The sequence below is a fragment of the Sciurus vulgaris genome (genome assembly GCF_902686455.1).
Source record: "Sciurus vulgaris genome assembly, chromosome: 4".
NCBI classification, from domain to species: domain Eukaryota; kingdom Metazoa; phylum Chordata; class Mammalia; order Rodentia; family Sciuridae; genus Sciurus; species Sciurus vulgaris.
In genome coordinates, this window is record NC_136464.1 from 31,627,842 (window position 1) to 31,649,960 (window position 22,119).

The following is a 22,119-nucleotide window of genomic DNA, read 5'->3' on the forward strand; positions in this document are numbered from 1 at the left end:
ATAGTATTGATTTTTCTTGCTTTTATTTTCTCCCTCCTCAATTCTTTCTTTTGTTCTTAAGATTTGATGCAGTTTGATGATAAAGGAAACAAGACCAATATACCAGATAAAGAGCGACAGATTGAGGCTCTTCAGTTACTCTTCCTCATTCTTCCCCCACCCAATCGTAACTTGCTGAAGTTATTGCTTGATCTCCTGTACCAGACAGCAAAGAAGCAAGACAAGAATAAGATGTCTGCTTATAACCTTGCCCTTATGTTTGCACCCCACGTCCTATGGCCAAAAAATGTGAGTGTTGAGGGGAAGAGTAAATATTGCTTGGTTTTCTTGGGCTGGGCCTCATCCTGTGGCTCTACCTTGGTGAGGTTATCAAGGGTCCAAGGTCCAGAGCTTTATTAGTTCATTCAAGAGTCATCAGACTTGAGGGGGCCAGTTCCTGTAACCTTACTTATAAATCAATTTCTGATAAACCTGTGTGGGAACTTACTAGTGAAAACTGTGTGGAAAATTCTAGTTACTAAATAAACTAGAATACTCATTTTGACTGGTCAATATGATTTTTTTTTCTGATCAGGAAAACTTCCTTGGGAAATCAGATTAATTTCTGAAGATTGGTATAAATTTAGACTAGAGCTCTGTGACTTTCCTGGATAATGTCACTAAGTTTTATATAAAATGACACAGAGCAGTCATCTTGCCTTGTCCTCCTGTTTCCCACAGATATGGTTTCCTTGGATACAGCTGAATGTGCTTTTTCTTACTGAGACCACAATCCTCTCAGTGACGTAAATAAGAACTAAATTATCTGAAGTCTTTTAAACAAATGTTTCATCTGAAGGCACATAGTTATATTTCTGCCCATTTATAGATTAGGTTTTACTGTGTGATGGAATTGTGAGCTAGAGTTCCTGGCTTGGAAGCTGTGAACAACTGATGTTACCTGTATCCTTTACCCTTTCTATACTTAGGCCCCTTCTCTGTGAACAGGGCACAATAGTAGCTTTTCCACTTAACTTACAAGGTTGCTGGGAAGGCAACAGAAATAGATGTGTTGTAGTGACTTATAAATAATTTTTGAGATTATAGGAAATGAGAAAAAGAAAGTAAGGGAAAGAGATGGTTTTACCTAACAAGTAGCTAGTAACAAAATAATAGAAAGCTCTGGGCCAGAAAGAGCCTCTGGGTGGGTTGGGGAGGAGAGGACACACCAACACTTGCCCATACTGAAAGATTTAGCCTTATAGTGGAGAATATTAGAACCAGGTAACCAAGGCTGTGGGAAAGGAGAGAGTAAACTTGGTTATAAAAATAAGTATGTAAGGGGTCCTAGGAAGAGCAAATAGATAAAATAACAAAGATAAATGTGGAGGATAAGGAATTTGGTATAGTAGAGGTGCTTTAGTTCTTAAAAAGAGGCAGCAGAGACAAGAGAATGGAAATCAATGACAGTTTGACTGTGTTTTTAAGGAAAAGATGCCATCTTTGGTATGGGTCAGTAGTGACAGTACTCCTTTGTCTTTAGAGAAACTCCAGTTTGAATCCTAGGCTGGATTTTCTTTAATTTTGCTTACGTGTCTAATTCTCAAGCAGAATTAGGAAATGAAGATTGGTTTTCATGAATTTCCTGGTCACTGTAGGGAAATATCATTGTTCTAGATAATGGTATATCCAGTGGGAAGCTGCTGAACTAATAAGCCTTTCTAGAATCAACCATTGTATTTAGAGTTACTTTTGTTAAGGATAGAAATGACCAAGCAGTTGAATTGGCTTATTGGGAAATAGTACTTCCCAGCTCTTACTGCCCTCTGTTCTCTTTTCCTCTGAATAGGTCACTGCAAATGACCTTCAGGAAAATATCACAAAGTTAAACGATGGGATGGCTTTTATGATCAAACACTCCCAGAAACTTTTCAAGGTAGGTAAGGGATGGCATTTGGTTAGTAATAGGACAAGGAAGATGGAGCAAAGTTGAATCTTAGATAAAAAAAAAAAAGTGAGCTCCTGGAGGAGGAGGGTCCAGGCTGGCACTGTAAACCAGAATGGACAGTGGGAAACCCTCCCAGGTGGGAGGAATGGGAGGCCCAGTAGGTTCCAGTCCTGGGGTAATTGGCTCCACCCTCGAAATCATCCTGCCTTTTTCCTGAAAGGCAGCACATGCTGGCAGCTGTGCAGTTTTATCCTGCCTGCTTCTTGCCAGTGGGATTTTGAGGGTCTGACAGTCCCCTTTTATTTTGTACTTTTTGTCCCTTTCAGGCCAAACAGGCGGTGTTTCTGCCAACATAATTTTCTCAAGGACTTTGTGGGTCTTCTTTGGATTGCAGTGGGGTTCATTGTATTAGACAAAAGCCACATATACAAATCTCTTGAAGATAAATCCTCTACCTTAGTCTCCTGCTGCTAAGGCCGAGGGACAATACATTTAAGCTTCCTTAAAGGCCCTCTGGTTCATTGAGAGAGTTTGGGAGGCACACTCTTCCTTCTTGAAAGAGCCCTTTGTGTGACTGAATACCCTGACCTTTTCATGTTTCTAAAGTTTTAGCAAAAGATTGTACAGTCCCATGCTTGGTCTTTAGAATATACCTACTTGATAGTGAATCTCTTAATTTTTGTATCTTTTGCCATCTGGAGAGGCCAAGAATTTCTAAGATCATCCAGTTCTAATTCCTTTTTTCTTGTGATAAAATACTGATAAAATTTATCATCTTTACATTCGTCATCTTCTTATTTTTTGGTATTGGAGAGTTAACCCGGGGGCATTTTACCACTGAGCTACACATCCCCAATCTTTTTATTTTTAGTTTTTTGAGACAGGGTCTCACTAGGTGCTTAGGGCCTTACTAAATTGCTGAGTCTGGCCTGGAACTTGGATCTTCCTGCCTCAGCTTCCCAAGTCTGGGATTACATGTGTGCACCAACATTATTTATTTGGGTTTTATTTATTTATTTATTCTTTTTCTTATTTTAATTTTTATAGACTGCATTTTGATTCATTGTACACAAATGGGGTACATGTTTTCATTTCTATGGTTGTACATAATGTAGATTCACACCATTCATGTAATCATACATGTACCTAGGGTAATAACGTTGGTCTCAGTCTACTATCTTTCCTTCCCTCACCCCCTCCCACCCCTTTTCCCTCTACACATCCAAAATTCCTCTATTCTTCTCTTGCCACCCCATACCCCTGTATGTATCATCATCCACTTATCAGAGAAAACATTCGACCTTTGGTTTTAGGGATTGGCTTATTTCACTTAGCATGATATTCTTCAACTCCATCCATTTATCAGCAAATGCCATAATTTTATTCTTCTTTATGGCTGAGTAGTATTCCATTGTGTATATATACCATAGTTTCTTTATCCATTCATCAATTGAAGAGCATCTAGGTTGGTTCCACAATCTAGCTATTGTGAACTGAGCAGCTGTGACCACTGATGTGGCTGCATCACTGTAGCATGCTGATTTTAAGTCCTTTGGGTATAAACCGAGGAGCTGGGTCAAATGGTGAGTCCATTCCAAGTTTTCTGAGGAATCTCCCTACTGCTTTCCAGAGTGGCTGCACCAATTTGCAATTCCACCAGCAATGTATGAGTGTGCCTTTTTCCCGACATCCACGCCAACACTTATTATTGCTTGTGTTCTTGATAATTGCTGTTCTTATTGGAGTTAGATGAAATCTTAGGGGGGGTTTGATTTGCATTTCTCTAATTACTAGAGATGATGAGCACTTTTTCATATATTTGTTGATCATCTGTATACCTTCTGTGAAGTATCCGCCCAGTTCCTTAGCCCATTTATTGATCGGGTTCTTTGTATTTTTGGGGTAAAGTTTTTTAAGTTCTTTATAACTTTGTGGAGATTAGTGCTCTGTCTGAAGTGTGCATGGAAAAGGTTTTCTCCCACTCTGTAGGCTCTCTTTTCACATTATTGATTGCTTCCTTTGCTGAGAAAAAGCTTTTTAGTTTGAATCCATCCCACTTATTGATTCTTGCTTTTATTTCTTGAGCTCTGGGAGTCTTGCTAAGGAAGTCTGGTCCTAAGCCAACATGATGAAGATTTGGGTTCGTTTTTTTTTTTTTTTGTTATTTCCACAATCCCAGAGGTCTGTGGTTTCGAACCCGGGCCTCCAGCATGAGAGTCAGGCACTCTATGAGACGGGCTATATGGCCAGCACTATGATGAAGATTTGGGTCCACTTTTTCTTCTGTTTGGTGAAGGGTCTCAGGTCTAAATCCTAGATCCTTATCCATTTTGAGTTGAGTTTGGTGCAGGGTGAGAGATAGGGGGTTAATTTCATTTTACTGCATATGGATCTCCAGTTTTCCCAGCACCATTTGTTGAAGAGGCTATCTCTTCTCCATTGTATGTTTTTGGCACCTTTGTCTAGTATGAGATAGCAGTACTTATGTGGGTTCGTATCTGTGTCCTCTGTTCTGTACCATTGGTCTCCCTGTCTATTTTGGTGCCAAAACCATGCTATTTTTGTTACTATTGCTCTATAGTGGAGTTTAAGGTCTGGTATTATAATACCTCCTGCATCATTCTTCCTGCCCAGGATTGTTCATTTTTTCCTGTTTTTGTTCACTTTTAGAGATTGCATTTTCTCCTTATGGATTTAATTTCATTTTTGAACCTATAATATATTTACATGATTCAAAAGTCATAACTACAAAAAAAAAAAAAAAAAGGAAATAGAAATTGTAGTCCTTTCTCTAACCATTTTTTTTTCTCTTTTTTGGGGGGCGGGGGTACTGGGGATTGAACCCAGGGCCTTGTGGTTGCAAGGCAAGCACTCTACCAACTGAGCTATCTCTCCAGCCCCTCTCTAACCATTTTTATTATTTTCTGCTTTATCTTCTTACTTTTTCTTTTTTTAAAAGCAAAGTAAATGTACATACATGTTTATATTCTTATTTCCCCTTCTTTCTTACCACAGGTCATATACTGTTCTGTGCCTTATTTTTCTCACTCAGTAGATCCTGGAAATTCCTCCATATACTTCATAAAGTCATCCAACTTGCCTTCCTCCCCCTTTTTTCTCTTTCTTTTCTTTTTATTCTTCTGTCCCTCTCTTTCTGTCTTCTCTGTTTCTCTCTTTTCTTATTTAATGACTGCATACTAGCACGTTGTATGGATTTATGAAAGTTCACCAACTAGTTTCCTATTAATGAGCATTTAGGTTGTATCTGATCTTTTTGTTGTTGTTTCAGTATTGGGGATTAAACTCAGGTCCTCACGTGTGCTAGGCAAGCAGTATACCAGTGAATGCATTCCTGCCCTTTTTATTTTTTATTTTGAGACAGGGTCTTTCCTAAGTTGCTGGGGCTGGCCTGGAATTTGTGATCCTTCTGCTTCAGCCATTGAAGTCTGTGGGAATATAGAGGTGTGCCGCCAGACCCCACATGTGTCCAATCATTTGATTAATCTTAAGCAAGTGTTTTATGTTTCTGGAGTTATATCTTAGGATAGATTACCAGAAGTGAGATTTCTGGGATAATGGGTAAATGCAAATGTAATTTTATTAGATATTACAATATTCCTCTCCATAGTAATTATATTAGTTTATCTGAATGGTATTTTTATACAGTGATTCTAAAATGTGATCTAGAGATCACTTGCTGTTTGTCAGGTTGGGGGATTTTTTGTTGTTGTTGTTGAATGCAAACTTTTTTTTTACAAATGTTAATATTTTTGTTTTTAGCTCACTTGAGTGTTTTCTTGCCATATTTGATTTTAAAAACAGCAACAACTACATTAGTGTCTTCTCATAGTTTTTCCGTCAGGTGTGTGTTCAGTTGCAAGAGAAAGTAAGCTATGGAATAAGGCATTTTGGACAATCTTTGGCCTTTCTAAAGTCATCTACCAGTCATATAAGTTTGAGAACCATTCTCTTTTTGTGAACTGAAAGAATTTTAGGTCCTCCTAACCTCTTGGTCCTGGTATTCTTTTATCTCCTTTCCAGGCTCCTGCTTACATTCGGGAATGTGCCAGGTTACACTATTTGGGCTCCAGAACCCAAGTATCAAAGGTAAGATAGGAAACTGCTCTTAACCAAAACTAAGAAAGAGTTAAGATTATTGGAGTTAAAAACAAAACAAAACAAAACAAAACAAAACATGCAATTAAAGTAAAACTGAGCAAAAAAAATTTTTTTAATGTTATAGCTCAAATTTATCTAGTCATTTTATCACAAGGAGAACAATTGAGAGGAATGTTACAAATTGAAATAGAAATGTCCCTACAGGCAGTATTCTTGTCTGCTGTCAGAGGTCCTCTACTGGAGGGTGAGAAGGTATCCTCTAAACAAGGGTGATGATGTAGACTGTAGGTTTAAAGTTTTTTCATAAAACCCTTATGCATTCTTATAGCACATGACATTAGCAATCTGTAAATAACAAATGTATTAAATACTTTACAGTAGTAATAGTAATGAACAGTTTTATGTAATTTGTTCTTATTCAGGTTCAGGGGTATGATAAAACTCTGTTCTATCAAATGACTAAAGACTTGAGACCACACGAATTTAGGGAAATGTGGGATGCTTATTGTTAGATTACATATGATTATTTAGCTTTAATAGTGCAAAGTTAAAAAACTTCATAATCATTTTTTTCTTTTGTTTTTGTTTTTGATTTTGGTATTGGGAATTGAACCCAGGGGTGCTCCACTACTGAACTACATCTCCAGCCCTTTTTATTTTTTATTTTGAGAGAGAGTCTTGCAAAGTTACTGAGGCTGCTCTTGAACTTGTAATCCTCTTGCCTCAGTCTCCTGAGTCTCTGGGATTACAGATACGTACCACTCTGACCACAAGCACCTTTTAATGAGCTTTAATTGGTTTGTCTTGGTTAAAAACTTGAAGCTGTCATCATATGCTATTTTTTTCTGCTACTGATTATTTCTCCCAATCATCAAGCAAATATTTGGCATGACCAGGAAAACAGTATTTGATTTCAAGTAGTTTAATTGGAGTGCAGTTTTTCTTTAAGAGTTGTTGTTTTCATTCCTTTACTGATGCCACATAGATGTCACATTAAATTGTCATGTTTGGGAAAGAGCACCAGCCAAGAAACAATGCCCTTATGCTCCAGGGTGGGACTGTCACTTTAATATCTAGATGACTTCACACTTATAGCTTAATCTCAGTTTTTTCTAATGGGAATGATGGTGCTCTGCTTGCTTACCTTATATGATAAGCAGTGAGTATGACTTGAAATAAAAAGATGCGTTGAAAATTGAACTCTTGCTGGGTATGGTGGCACACATCTGTAATCCCAGTGGCTCTGGAGGGTAAGGCAGGAGGAGCCTAAATTTGAGGTGAGCTTTAGCAACTAAGCAAGGCTCTACACAATTCAGCAAGAATAAAAATAAAATATAGAAAATAGAACTTGAGATGTGAATCAGTGATAAAGTGCCCCTGGTTCAATCCCCAGTACCAAAGAAAAAGAAAAAATTGTATTTATATAAATGTAATTCTTGGTGGCAATATTCTAAATATATTAGGTTCTCTGGACAGGTTGTAGGGGTAGACGATAAATAGGTTCCTTATCTGATAATTGTGTTAACATTTTCTTATTCCTGAGTGTAAGAGTAGACAATGTTCTCACTCTCCCTTTTTTTTTGTTCCAGGTTTTTGTGGGAACCCAGCAACAAAGCCAGCGGGATATATTAATTCACTTACTTTTTAAATTTCCTTTAGGATGATCTTGATCTGACAGCTTCATGTCATGCTAAGTCCTTCCAACTGGCAAAATCTCAGAAACGGAACCGGGTAGATTCCAGCTCTCATCTGGAGGAGACCCAGCAGCGTACAGAAGAGGCATTGAGAGAGCTCTTCCAGCATGTTCACAATATGCCAGAGTCAGCAAAGAAGAAACAGCTTATTAGACAGGTGCCCAAAGACAGGGGAGGAGTGAGGGGCTTTAGGAATATGATCACATTCATAGAATCACTAGGGGATATTGTTGAAGAATCTCATTTAAGTTTTGGCTCTTTTTGGAACAAGCTTTGGCCCTTCTAGAGGAAAAAAATGAAGTCTCTTGGATTTCTTCAGTTAAATTGGAGGATCCAAACATGGTTAGAGTGTCTCTAATTTTGGTCATATACCAAGTTTTCTTCAAACCAGCAATTAAATATTATGTGCCAAAGTTTAAACTCTTAGCAGATTTTTCTGGCAGTTAATTTGACTTTCTGAATCTCGGTTTTCTTGTTTGCAAAATGGTATAGTAATATCCATGTTTCATGGTTGTAAAGATTCAAAATGATGTACATAGAATGGCATAGTATAATAGGTAATTCTCAACAACAAAATTGTTTGCAGTTAGAAAAACACTATAAGTCAAGATCCTAGGCTGTTTCTAGGAGGTAGGAATCTAGTGACTATCTTTGTTTATTTTGGAGCTATGGGAACAAAATTAGGTCCTTCATTTGCTGTTTTCAGCACTCAAAGCCTAGTTTGGGTAAATCCTGACTACTTGGGTAGTTTCTTTCTGAGGAAATTTATTTTGTCTCAGTCTCTCTTGGATTTTAACTGAACAGTCAGGGTCAGTGTGTTAGTTTGCTGTACTGTAGCAAATTCCTGAGGTATCAACTGACAGTTTTGGATGTTTTGGCTCATGACTTAGTGGCCCTGTTGCTTTTGGGTCAGTGGTGAGGCAGCACGTTGTGGCAGGGTGCATGTGGCAAAACTTTGCCCAAGGCAGGGAAGCTGAAGAAAGAAAAGAGGTCGTGGCTCCACAGTTCCCTTGGAGGTCACAGCCCCAGTGATCTAAGACCTCCCACTAGGCCCTGCATCTTAAAGGTTTCACCATCTCCCAGTAGCACAACTGGCTGGGGACCAAGACTCTAACACATGGATCTTTGGGGGACAAATCCAAACTGCAGGAGTCAGCCTTTTAACCTCTCATTCAGCTAGGACTTGGGGAAGAGTCTGTGTTTTTAGATATTTTTTTATACTTAATCTGAAGTGCAGGACCAGTTATAAACAAGTACTTAGAAAATGTTGATGGGAGCCATTGTTAACAATTGATAAAGATCTTTTTTTTTTTTTTTTTGTACTGAGAATTGAACCCAGGATGCTTAACTGAGTCACATCCCCAGTCCTTTTTAATATTTTTATTTAGAGACGGTCTCGCTGAGTTGCTAAGTGCCTTGCTAAGTTGGTGAGGCTGACTTTGAACTTAAGATCCTCCTGCCTCGGCCTCCCCAGCCACTGGGATTACAGACGAGTGCCTCTGCATCTGGCTTGAAGAAGACTTTTAAGTTTTTTGACACTCTTTTTGAGGTTTCTTTGAGATCTAGTAAATTGTCTATGATTGGAATTTTTCAGGGTATTGGCTGAGTATTGTTGCAGATTCAGAGCCATCTAGTGACTTAATTCTCCATAGAAATTAAAACAGTAGCTTCACGTAGGACAGGTGTAATGAATTCTCTCAAGAATACTGATAGCTAAAAAAAAAAAAAAAAAAGAATACTGATAGCTAAATTAGATAATACAAAGGAAAAGACATTTTTTAAAAGGATCTGGATATACATTGCTAAAGAGCTTCCCAAACATTTACCAATTAATGTTTTCTCCCAGCTGGATATGAGAGAACCTCTTTACTGCACTTTTGCCAACATTATCAGGAATTTTACATGTTCAAATATTAAGAATCCTTACTAGCTAATTAGAGGTAACTAAATTTCTTTTTGCTGAGATAGTTTTGAAAACTTCTTAGTACCCATATATAAAATAGTCAATTCTTGAACCTCTAGAATCTGAACTGATAAAAATATACACAAGTTTACAATTGATAAATATAAGAAGTTTAATTAGAAAGGGCAGGAAGAATAGATTCTTCAGTTAGGCACTATATTAAACATTGAATAAGACTATACAGTGCCTCTGTCTTCCCTTTTTCCATCTTAGATTCCTCCACACAAAGAAATGATGTTTGTAGAATTGGAAGTCTGGGTTCTATTTTCCTTTAATGATAATTCTGAGAGCTATTTAAACAGTTTTAATCCCTTAAAAATTCTGGTATACAACTTAATGTTAAATTAAGGACTGTTTTACGTCATGCCAGTAACTATGTTAAAGATGCTCTATGAAAAAAAATGTGATTTACTAGTAGGAAACCTTGGGGAAATTCCATAAATTCTCCAAGTTTCAATGTCCTTGACTGTAAAATAGGGATAGTAATTCCACATTCAAGAAATAGGAAATATAGGCCCCCTCAGAGTAACTTAATAAATTTTTTTCTTTTTGGAAATACTTCTGCCTTTGTTTTTTGTGGTGCTGGGGATGGAACCCAGGGCCTTGCATATCTGTGGTCTTATGCATTCTATTAGTGAGCTGCATTCCAACCACCATTTCTGCCTTTGTAATTGCTTGTTGACCTACTAATGTACACATGCAGACTCTTTTATTCCTGGATTTTTCTGGGTATTTACACTAGGAGAATATTAGTAAGATGTTTTCTGTACTTTCTTTTAGTTTCATAAGCAATCTTTGACTCAAACACCAGGGCAAGAACCTTCTACTCCTCGGGTGCAGAAGAGGGCCCGTTCCCGCTCCTTCAGTGGGCTTATTAAGGTAGGTATGCTGTGCTGTCTTTTTCAGTATCAATTGTGAGGAAATATAACAGTCTGACTTTATTTATGCATAAACACATTTCTTTTATTCCTTGGGATCTTGAAAAGGATTAATTTATAAGGGTGTAAAGATAGAATTTGGAAAAGCTTTATTTTTCAAGGCATTTTGCTGTGTTTTAAATCAGAGATGGGGCTCTATGAGGTAAAAGAAATAAAGGTTCTTTCTTCTCTTCTGAGCCTGAGGACAGAGTTTTCATTCCTGAACAATGTGAACAGTCTCTTTTGCTTTCTTACCTGCTTTCTAGTACATACTTCTTAATTCAATTTGAAAGACCAGTGGAGACAGTGAAGAAGTTGAGAGATTAGGGAAATTGTTAGAAAAATAGATTTCTAATAGGCTAGTGAATTTTAATACCTCAAATCTTGGTAAACTTAATTTTTTTAGTGTTGTTGTATTCTTTTGTATCAAATTCATTAAAAATCTTGTTTTAGAATGAATTTAAAATATATTTCTGTGCTTTTGCTGCCATGACCATATTTGCAGATTCAGTGGTCAAGTCTTCACAGATGATTTGAACTTGTAGTTGAGAAATATTGCCATAAGGTGGCAGTAGATAACTTGGATATGGGGTTCAAATTTCCATGCATAAACTTAAGCAAGGTTCTGGTTAACTTGGAGAGGTATTAGCAGTATTTGGTGTTCTATCTTCCTTACTTCCACCCTTCCAGGGGCTCTCTACCACTGAGCTATATCCCCATTTCTTTTCATTTTTTAACTTTTGAGACAGGATCTTTCTTAAGTTGCTGAGGGTCTTGCTAAGTTGCCCAGGTTGACCTCAAATGAGATCCTCAGCCTCCCGAGTCACTGGGATTATAGGCATGTGCCACCACGCCCAGCCCTTTTTATATTTTTCATTTTGAGACAGGGTTGCTGAGGAGGGCCTCCAACTTGGAATCATCCAGCCTCAGCCTCCTGAGCCACTGGAATTATAGTGATGTGCCACCACTCTCAGCCTATTTTCTTTTTCTTTTTTTTTTTTTGCAGTGCTGGGGATTGAACCCAGGGCCTTATGCATGGGAGGCAAGCACTCTACCAACTGAGCTATATCCCCAGCCCCCTATTTTTCTTTTAAAAATTGTTTTAACATTATTAAGATATAAAATTCAGTAACATCAAGGAACCTTTTGATTAACTTGAAATTTATGTCTTAAAAAATGAATACCTTGTGGTGGGCATGATGGTTCATGCCTATAATCCCAGCTATGTGGGAGGTTGAGGCAGGAGGATTGAAAGTTCAAGGCCAACCTGGGCAACTTAGGTAGATCCTGACTCAAAATAAAAAAAAAAAATTCAAAAGGCCTGGGGATGTTGTTTGGTGGTAGTTCCTTAGTACCACCAAAAACAAAATAAAACAACAACAAAAGACTTATAATTTCCCCCCTTTAAGCTGCATTAATTAGCAATTATAGGTTCATTTAACTCTAGTGTTGATTCTTGAAATAATTTGTTAAAGTATAGAATTCATTCTCAATGCTGATCTGCTGGGGTCAGCAGCTTCTGGAATATTAGGTCTTCTTTAAAAAAAAATTTTTTTTTTTGGTTGTAGATGGATACAGTACCTTTATTTTTTTTTAAATTTATGTTTATGTGGTGCTGAGGATTGAATCCAGTGCCTCACATGTGCCAGAGAAGTGAGCCACAACCCCAGCTCTATTAGACCTTCTTGATGTCAAAATTTCCTTTGCTTTCAATAGAGTAAAAAGTTAATCCATGGAATGGGAGACAATATTTGCAAATATTTATCTGGTTAGGAGTTAATATCCCAACTATATAACAAACATCTATAACTCAACAACAGAAAACAACTTCATAGCCAGGCCAGGTGACACACACCTGTAATCCCAGCAGCTCTGGCAGCTGAGGCAGGAGGCTTGAGAATTCAAAGCCAGTCTCACCAAAAGCAAGGCTCTAAGCAACTCATTGAGACCCTGTCTCTAAATAAAATACAAAATAGGGCTGGGGATGTGACTCAGTGGTTGAGTGCCCCTGAATTTAATCCCTGGTAACCCCCCAAAGAACACCTCATTAAAAAATGGACAGTGTCACACACCTGTAATCCCCGCAACTGAGGACCATAGCAAGTTTGAGGCTAGCCACAGCAATTTAGCAAGTCCCTAAGCAACTTAGTGAGACTCTCTCTCAAAATAAAAAATAAAAGAGGGGCTGGGGCTGTAGTTCAGTGGTGAAGTGCTTGCCTAGCACATGTGAGGCACTGGGTTTGATCTTTCACACCGCATAAACAAATAAAACAAAGGCATGATGTCTATCTACAACTACAAAAAATACTAAAAATATAAATAAAAAGGGCCGGGGATGTGGCTCTGTGGTAAAGTCCCTGTGGGTTCAGTCCCCAGTACCAAAATAAATAAATAAATAAGCAAGCAAGCAAGCAAGCAAAGGGACTTAAATGGACTTTTTTCCAAAGAAGATATATAAATGACTGAGAAACACATGAAAAGGTGCCCAGCATCACTGATCATTAAGGAAATCCAAACCACAATGAGATACTACTTCATACTCATTAGGATGGCAGTTATGTACAAAAAAAAAATAGCAAATGTTGATGAGAATATAAAGAAATTAAAATCCTTATACACTGTTAGTGGGACTGTAAAATGGTGCAGCTACAGTGGAAAACAGTATAATGGTCTTTCAAAAAAATTAAAAATAGAATTTACTTAATGAGCCAACAATTCCACTTCTTTGTATACCCAAAAAAATTAAAAACAGAATCTTGAGAAGATATTTATATACTAATGTTAGTAGCAGCATTATTCACAATAACCAAAGGTAGAAGCAACCCCACTGTCCATTGACAGATGAATTTAATAGCAAAATGTGGTATATACAGATAATAGATATTAATCATCCTTTAAAGGAAGTTAGTTCTGACATATGCTACAACATGAGTGGACCCTAAGGAAATTACCTTAAGTGAAATAAGCCAGTCATAAAAGGACAAATATAAGTCCACAATAAGAGGTACCTAGACTGGTTAAATTAATTGAATCATAAGGTAGTTGTTGTTAGTGACTAGGTGCATGGGGAATGTGTAGTCATTATTTAATGGTATAGAATATCTATTTGGGAGGATGGAAAAGTTGTGAATGGTGGTTAATGGTTGCACAACTCTGTATTTCATAACACTGAACTATACTTAAAATGGATAAAATGGTAAATTTTATGTTATGTGTACTTTATCATAGTTAAAAAAAAAAATCCCTTTGGTAGAACTCTAGAAATATATTCACCTGCTCAGACATGGCTAGTAAAATGAACATCCTTACTTTGTCCTTTTTCCCCTCTCAGTTGAAAAAGTGTTATTCCTTCAGAATTCTCTGTTCATAGAGATGATTGATAAAAGTTATAGTCAAATTCATGTTTCTTTAACTGAAGTTAGATGGTGTAGTTCTCTGTCTTGGTGAGTTCTTCTGTAGTTAACTTTAGGTGCATTGCTAATTGTTACTGGAAATATAAATATATAGTGTCCTCTTGCAGCTGCCTGCTTCTTTACTATGAGAGAATTTAGAACTTTATAAAAAGCACATAATCTATCAGAATAAACATTTTAGAACAATTCAAAACACAATGTTAGCACATTTTATAAATTAGAGGGGCAAGTGTTTTTGTTATCAATGAAGAGATTTTTTGGTACCAGGGATTGAACCCAGGGGTGCTTTACCACTGAGCCACATCCCCAGCCCTTTTTAAAAAATATTTTTATTTACAGGCTGGGTTTCACGGAGTTGCTTAGGGCCTTGCTAAGTTGCTGAGAATGGCTTTGAACTCATGATCATCCTGCCTCAGCCTCTGGAGCTGCTGGGATTATAGGCATGGATGGTGGCTCAGAGGTAAAGCACCCCTGGGTTCAATTCTCAGTACAAAAAAAAAAAGGGCCCCAAAGACCAGGTTTCTGTAGCATTGGTTTTGTCCTGTAGCTAGCTAACCTCAGTGCTTCCTCATTCAAAGCATGTAGTCTGTGTACCCAGCATCTTTTTCAAAAAGGGCTGTGATTTGCCTGGCTCTATCCTGTTTTTTAAAAAATTTAAAAATTAATTTTTAAATTAATTTTCCCATCAACTTAAGGTCTAATTATTTATAATTGACCCCCCCCTCCCCAAATTCCTACTTGGTCTTTTTTTTTTTTTTTTTTTTTGGCTAGGATATTTTTCCTCCAGAATTCCTCATGTAAATAGTTTAAATAATTTATTTCCATCAGATTGTTCTGAATATTGTTTCTGATATTTATATTGGAAAGTTTAATGTTTTAGTTTGATATATTCTTTTTTCTTTTTTAAGTTTTGGAGATAAATTCCTTTTTTTCTTTTGGAATGCAGATTTATTATCCAAGGGGAAGAAAGGAAAAGTTTATCCAAAGATTGTAGTATTGTCACCATCAGCTGTTATAGTAGGTTACATGAGCTTCCAGCTATTCAGAGATGAAAAAGCTTTAGTTGTGCTCTGAATATCAGGTAGCAATGTGACCTTCTTAGAAAGGCCTGTACCCTCTTGTGGCTTTATTAGGAACTTTTAATAGAATTCCTCCAAATTTTCTGGTCCTGTGTGAGTAGATGACAAGGAAGCAAGATCTATAGACCAGTCTACATATCCCTTAATGGGGAGGGGAAGGGACTCTTGACAGCTGCTAGAGATAACACATCTTTGGGGAGAAAACTATATTGGTAAGTAACGGGCATTTCTTTTAGGTTTTAGAGTCACATTGCAGTTTGCTTGTGGTAATCTGGTTTAAATGAACTATAAAGTTCTTCTAATGTCAGCCCTTTTAAAGTGTGGAGGAAAAGTGTTCACCTGAAGAAAAGCAGTGATTCAGGTTTTTGATATGTTGGCCTTCCTTTTATGAGATAGCCTGGGAGGATCCTTACAGAAGTTATTAGAATGAGTTGTCTGTTTTTTTGTTAATGTCAGGAAATTATAATTTAAAGGCCCTTATAGCTACAATATAACTATAATAAATGTTTTGTAAATTAAATATTTTCTTTCCTAGCGCAAAGTCCTGGGAAATCAGATGATGTCAGAAAAGAAAAACAAGTACCCTACTCCAGAATCTGTGGCTGAGGGTGAATTGAAGAGAGATAGCAAAGAGAATCTAAACTTAGTAAGATGCTATTTTGTGTACTTTCTCTCTGTATGTGTACATTTGTAGAGAGCTCATGTTTTTTTTTTCTTTCTTTTTGTTCATCGGATCTCACTATGTTGTCGAGGCTGGCCTTGAACTCATGATTCTCCTGTTTCAACCTCCCTAGTAACTAGGTTTATAGGCACACATCAACCGTGACCAATTTAAATTTGGAAAAAAATTGATATATCGTCATTGTTTTAACTGTTTTAACTCCAGGCCATTCAGTTATGCCTGTTTTTCATTAATCCTTTAATATGCTGATATCTTCTTTCTGTAGTTTTTTTGAATCATTCAGGAAGCATATTTTAAGTTCAAAAAGACTACATCTAGTCATAAACACCAGTGACCAATATGGTGTAATAGTTTTGTAATCAAGTGTTGGAGATTCACAGGGCAGGTACATTTGAGCCAGGCCTCCTCTGTTCTGCATTAACTGTGGGGTAGTCCTTCAGGGTATCGGTGGCCTGGCTGCTTCATTAAGCTACCAGTGAATCAGTTAAGATTAATGAGATTCAAATACATGAGTCTGAGTAAAACTCTTCACATTGAAAATTGAATGTAATAATTCCTCTGTTAGCTTGGCATGGTGCACATGCCTGTATTCCAGCCACTAGGGAGGCTGAGGCAGGAGGACTGCAAGTTCAAGCAGCCTCAGCAACTCAGGAAGGCCCTATACAACTTAACTGAGACCCTGTCTCAAAATAAAAAATAAAGGTCTAAAGATCTGGGTTGTGGCTCAGTGATAAATCCCCAAAACTGGGAAAAAAAACCCAAACACCAAAAAATACAAAAACAACAACAAAAAAAAACCAAAAAAACCCTCTCTTAGCGAAGTATATCTATAAGCACTGACTCTAGAACATTCAAGCCTCCATAAAATTTTCTTGTTACAGGTATTTTCTGGCTCTCCAGCTATCATGATGACACCAACAAAATTGAAATGGTCTGAGGGGAAGAAAGAGGGCAAAAAGGTACTAATTATACTTATTGTCTCTTCCTGCTGAATGTACTTATTTAGTCAATCAGTGGCATTTTTTTGAATTCCCAGGGCGATATATTTGGAGAAATGTGAAATGTGAAAATGACAAGGCCAGGTCCTTGTGTTGCATTCTTTCATGAGATGGGTATGCTACTCAGTACTGCCTTATATGCCAAGAGGTAGAGCTCCAAACACAGATCCATCTGGTCCCTGCCTGCTTGGACACATGCATAAGTTACCTTAAGAATATTTGTTAAGCAAGTTAAAAAAAAAAAAGTATAACTGATTCACACCCAACATCATCAGTGCTTGGTGCATGCTCATGGAATAGTTGTGTCCCTTTTCTGTCAGTCTTGATCAGTGAAGCTTGTGTGATGTTAAAGGACTCTGAAAATCATATACCTCATGGGTTTTTTTGAGGCTGTTTAGTCCAGAGAGTTTTGTTAAATGGTAAAACTGCTGATTGTCCCATGTTCTCCCAGCAAAAGGCTGCTGTGCTTTTCTCTGGAGTTGGTAGTTCACTGAAGAGACCATGTGATTTGTGTTGGTTCTCATTTAATCCTCATTCCTCTCACCAAGGAAAGCCACTCATTCTCTCTGAACTCCAGTTTTCTCCTCTGAAAATGAGGAGAAAACTGAAATGCATCAAATATGAATTTAATTAGCATCCCTAATTAAAAACGGGAAAACTGAAATGCTTCAAATATGAATTTTTTTTTTTATCCCCAAGTATTTTGACTTTTAAGATTTTTGGATTTAGGGATATTCAACTGATAATATCTGAAAATCCCCCAAATCTGAAACTTCTGGTCCCAAAAATTTTGGATAAGATATATTTATCCTGTAGTTATATCTACTTTATGGATTTATCACGAGTCTCAATTGAAATAATATTTTAGAAGTACATTTTAATTGTTAAAGCTGTTAAAGCCTTAACAAGTTATAATAGTTGTTACTGAGGAAAACCAGGTGAGAGTTGGCCTAGTTATATGTAGATGTTCTCTAACTTGATATGCTTGTTTTACTACTGAGACATGAGAATAATTACTATTTGAGACATCAATAGTAGGAAGAGAACAAAAGCCCAATCCTGTGGATGAATCTTCATTCTTTTCTAGAAAATTATATTTCAGTATAGTCTGCTTATCTTTGAATGAATTATCTGAACTCACGTTTCTTTCCTTCTTGCTTCTCACTTTGGGGCAAGGGCTGTCTGACTTAGGCAAGATCACTGTTTGAGTTATTTATGTCTAAATATTTCTGTCTATATGTCCATGAGTCAAAACCAAGTATAAGTTATTTTTGAAGGATATGTTGTTTTGTATTCATTACACCTTTTGTTGCTGTCATTTCTGAAGATAAACAAGAAATAATGTCTTTCTATCTTGAGAACTCTACTTTGGAAAGAAAGAAATGAATTTAACAAATAAGCCAGTTTATTATTTTATCGAGGAGTTTTAGAGCAGGGGTTCTTGGCTTGTTGTCTGTGACCTTCCTAAGGGGTCTAATAAAGTCCCTGGCATTATTGTATTATATTATTTTATTGTATGTGAGTTCATGTGTGCATTTTTCTTGGGGAGAGAACATATAGTTTTTATTAGATTCTCAAAAATGGTAGTGGTTCAGAAAAGTAGAGGTGCACAGAAAATGAATGGCCTTTATTCAAGTGGATCAAGCCAGACATTTTCACTTTACTATCTCTGGTCACTTCCTCTGTCCTTCTTGCTGTCATGATGCTACACTATCTTGTTCTCCTGTTTTTTCTTTAATGCTTTTTTTTTTTGACTATAGTGATTTCCTATCATCTTCCTATTCTTCCTCTTCTTTCTGTTGTCTTAAAAAAGTCTATCTTAAGTTCTCTGCTCTTTTCTCCTCTTATTTTTTTCCCCTTTTAGCATCTTGATCTGCTTCCACAGCCCAGTTCTGTGCTTTTTGTGTTAATTACTCTCAAACCAACAGATCCAGGAGCCTGCAGTGTGTTTCTTCTACACAACAGTGAATACAGTCCTAGGTTTGTTTTGATACTGATGTTTATAAAAGTAACAGATATTCTTTAAAGAAGATAATACAATTTTATGATCACCATCAATAGCAAAATCCCTGAAGACTTCTATTTAGCAAAAGGTTTCTCAGCCTTAGCACTATTGACATTTTGGTCACTTAATTTTTTGTGGGACTGCCCTGGTGCATTGTGTGATATTCAACAGCATCTCTGGCTTCTACTCACTAGATACCAGTTGTGACAACCCAAAATGCCTTCAGACATTACCAGATGTCTCTTGAGGGGTAAAAGTTACCCCCAAATGGGAACAATTGATTTAGCCTGTATTTATCGATCGAATTAAAAAATAACATTATTTTCAGCAATCACAATCTTATCTGTTCTTTAAGTCTAGCCTAAAGCCCCAGATCCTCTTTAAAACCTTCTCTGGCTAACCCAGCCAGATTGAATTACTTTTTTCCTTTGAACTCTGATGCTACTAATCTGGAGACAGTATAATCTATGGTTATTCACTTTACATGTGTTGTCTTATCTCTGTCTGGTTTCCCTTCCGGGAGACAAGGATCAGACTTCAGAATGTATTTGTGCCTCTGTCTTTTGTAATTCTCTGCCTTCCAATGATGACCGTACCTTGTTCGAGGAGTTCAGCACACACTGACTGATAAAGAGGGGCAGAGCTGTGAGAGCCTGAGCTCTGCATTCACTTAATGCTTGGGTCCAGTTCCCTGCTTTGCTGTTTAATAACTGGATGCCCTGGGACAAGTTCACTTGTGTAGGTTGCAGATCCTTCATCGGTAAAATGGCAGGAGTATTGCTTCATGTACAAGGAGTTGTGAGGAGAAATGAGAAAAATGCATATAAAGAATTTAGAGCGGCACCTAGCACTAAATATGCACTTACTAAGTGGTACCTGTTGGTGCCATTAAGATGATTTAATGAACTGGGATTAGGTCAAACGAACAGGTGATGATTACTTGGTAGAGAATCAAATTCTCAATTAAATTCTTTTAACTCTCAGTTTGGATGACATGTTTAGTATAAATTCCCATAGCTTTTGAGTGGGATGTTTATAAAAAGAAACATTTACACTTGTGTCTAATGCTATTCTTTTTCTTCAACCTAGGATTCCTCTGAAGGATCTCCAGTCGTCCACCCAGAATTTTCTCTTTAGTGGGCCAGTTTTTTGTTGTTTTCTTACGCTCACAGTGAAACTAGGACTTGCAGCTTGCTTGCTGCATTTTGAATTGGGAAGGCCAACTAACACTGTGACCTGACTGACACTCTAATCCCACTCACTGTATGATGCTGGCAAACTGCACTTCCTGAGGGAGTGAGGCACGCTCCCTTGCTTTTTCTTTTTAATATTATGGGGAAACCACTAACCAGCCACCCAGCTTATACAGCATAGCAAACGAGCAGAACCAGGTGGTGTGTTTAGGTGGATTCTGTTTTTTAAAAAAACCTGAAATTTGTACTCAAGTACCTGTGATTTTATTTGGACTTTACTCTGTTTTGATAGTGTTGGGGGGTAGTTGTTTGTTATTTACTTATTTGTTGTTTGTTTATTTCTTTATCTTAAAAGCCTTTTTTTTTTTTTTTGCCTTGGTTGCCTAAATGGGCTCTGATAATCTAGATGCCTTTCACCCTTTCTCACCCTGAGCTTTGGGAAAGCTTTCAACTCCTGATGCTTTATTCCTCAGTATCTTGTGTTCAAGGAATGCTTAGCTTTCTTGGAAATTTTTTATTTCTTGGGTCTAAGATTATAGGATGTTTGACCTGAAGTATTGTGAACAGAATTCAGAAGAACACCATATTTTAACAGATTTCAATTTCAAACTGTTTGTCCTCCCCACTCCCTCCCTTCTCTATCTTTCCTTTTTATCCCCTGTCTTCAGTGATGTAAAAATAATTGTGTGGTTGCTGAGGTTGTCCCCTTCATTCAGCATCCTCTCACCTGAAACATCTCTGGTGCCAATGGAACACTTCCATACCAAATCCCTGTGACTCAAGAAAAGTCACTGACAACTTCATAGAGGTGTGCTGATACTGTCGTATGTGGTGGGAAGTTCTGGAGTGTGCCCAGGAAGGGCTGACGTGCTGCAGGTGGGATCCTGTTGCACCTTCCCAGGGGTCAGGTGTGCAGATAGACTCCTTCCTGAGAGCAAGTTGGAATCAGAAGAAAGGAGTGAGCAATGGTCTCTGCAGAGCCTGTAGGATTTGAAGAAGAGATCGTTCATATTTGGAAGCAGTCGGGGCTCATCACCAGTCTTCAAGAGCAATTGCTATACTTCTCTTCTCCTTATGAAAGTGGGCATGGGTAGTAATTTGGAGATGGGGCTGGAACTTTTGGTTTTTGGGTTGTGTATGTTCATATATGTTTGAGTTGAGCAATGACATGACTTTGATCTTGTGTGGAATATTAACTATCTGGCAAGCAGCTGTGACAGGTGAGAATGTTGAGGTGTGTGCCCGACTGTGTTAAGCTACATAACAATTCCCACCCTGCATACTGGAGCTGAGTCAGGCCTTCTACTGTGGGGAAGTAGATGCCCAGCAAAATATGGTTTGCTGACCTACTTCTACATGATTGAAAATGCTGCATTATTGCCGAAACAAAAGATGATTCTGGCAGCACAGTTTGGCTTTGTATCTGACTCTTGGTCCTCTCTTCCATATTAAACTGTTTCTTTTGCTGTTGTAACAGCAATAGTGCAGAAAGTATAAAATTTGGCTTTCTGTACTGATAGATTGGGGACAGTAGATGCATGGGAGTATTAACTGCTTAAAAGCCCCTTTCTCTAGAGCAGTTTTAGGTCATTGTTAAAAATATTAGCAAATTTAATTGTATAGGTTTCTGTTTGATTTCTTTTTAAAAAGTTGCACTTATCTAAAATATGATTATCTGGTTACCAGACTTCTTTTTCTTATTAAGAAAAAAGTTTCTTGCCCCAGATACCATTGAACTCAGACTCCTTTTGGTATCAAATCAGTGTTCTTCCTTAACTCTGTTCTTTCTTTCTTTATTCCTTTAGGTGTATTTCATCCTGGAGTTGGGTGGCAGTCTATTAAAACATAGTCTGGCATCAGGTAGAGAGAGTAGAGCAGTGACCAGACACCTCCTTGTTAGTTCCTCCTGTTAGTTCTGTGCTGTTTAAGAGAGGTGGTGGACACTCAGGAGATGCTATTTGGATAAATGGAATCAGTAACCCAAGGTGGTGTTCCAGCATGAGGCTGTTGAGATATGTTTACCACATGCACACGCTTTTATATAGCTAGTCCCCTGGCATAGTTTCTGTGTGTATTTGGGTCTGTGTGTTTTGTTTATTTATTGAATATACTTTCCCTTGCTTTAAGGG

At 37.5% G+C, this 22,119-nt stretch overlaps 1 protein-coding gene across 2 annotated transcripts in view; it reads left to right on the forward strand.

The window, feature by feature from the left end:
• ARHGAP19 (Rho GTPase activating protein 19) overlaps positions 1–20,242 on the forward strand; it is a 49,934-nt gene extending 29,692 nt beyond the window's left edge. For both annotated transcript variants that reach the window (XM_079137207.1, XM_079137208.1), the window contains exons 5-12: positions 62–288; positions 1,829–1,915; positions 5,969–6,034; positions 7,706–7,897; positions 10,484–10,582; positions 15,648–15,758; positions 16,676–16,752; positions 19,885–20,242. In XM_079137207.1, the coding sequence (XP_078993333.1) occupies positions 62–288; positions 1,829–1,915; positions 5,969–6,034; positions 7,706–7,897; positions 10,484–10,582; positions 15,648–15,758; positions 16,676–16,752; positions 19,885–19,897 (872 nt within the window). In that variant the 3' untranslated portion in view covers positions 19,898–20,242. The remainder of the gene's footprint in view (positions 1–61; positions 289–1,828; positions 1,916–5,968; positions 6,035–7,705; positions 7,898–10,483; positions 10,583–15,647; positions 15,759–16,675; positions 16,753–19,884) is intronic.
• Positions 20,243–22,119: the final 1,877 nt, after the last annotated feature.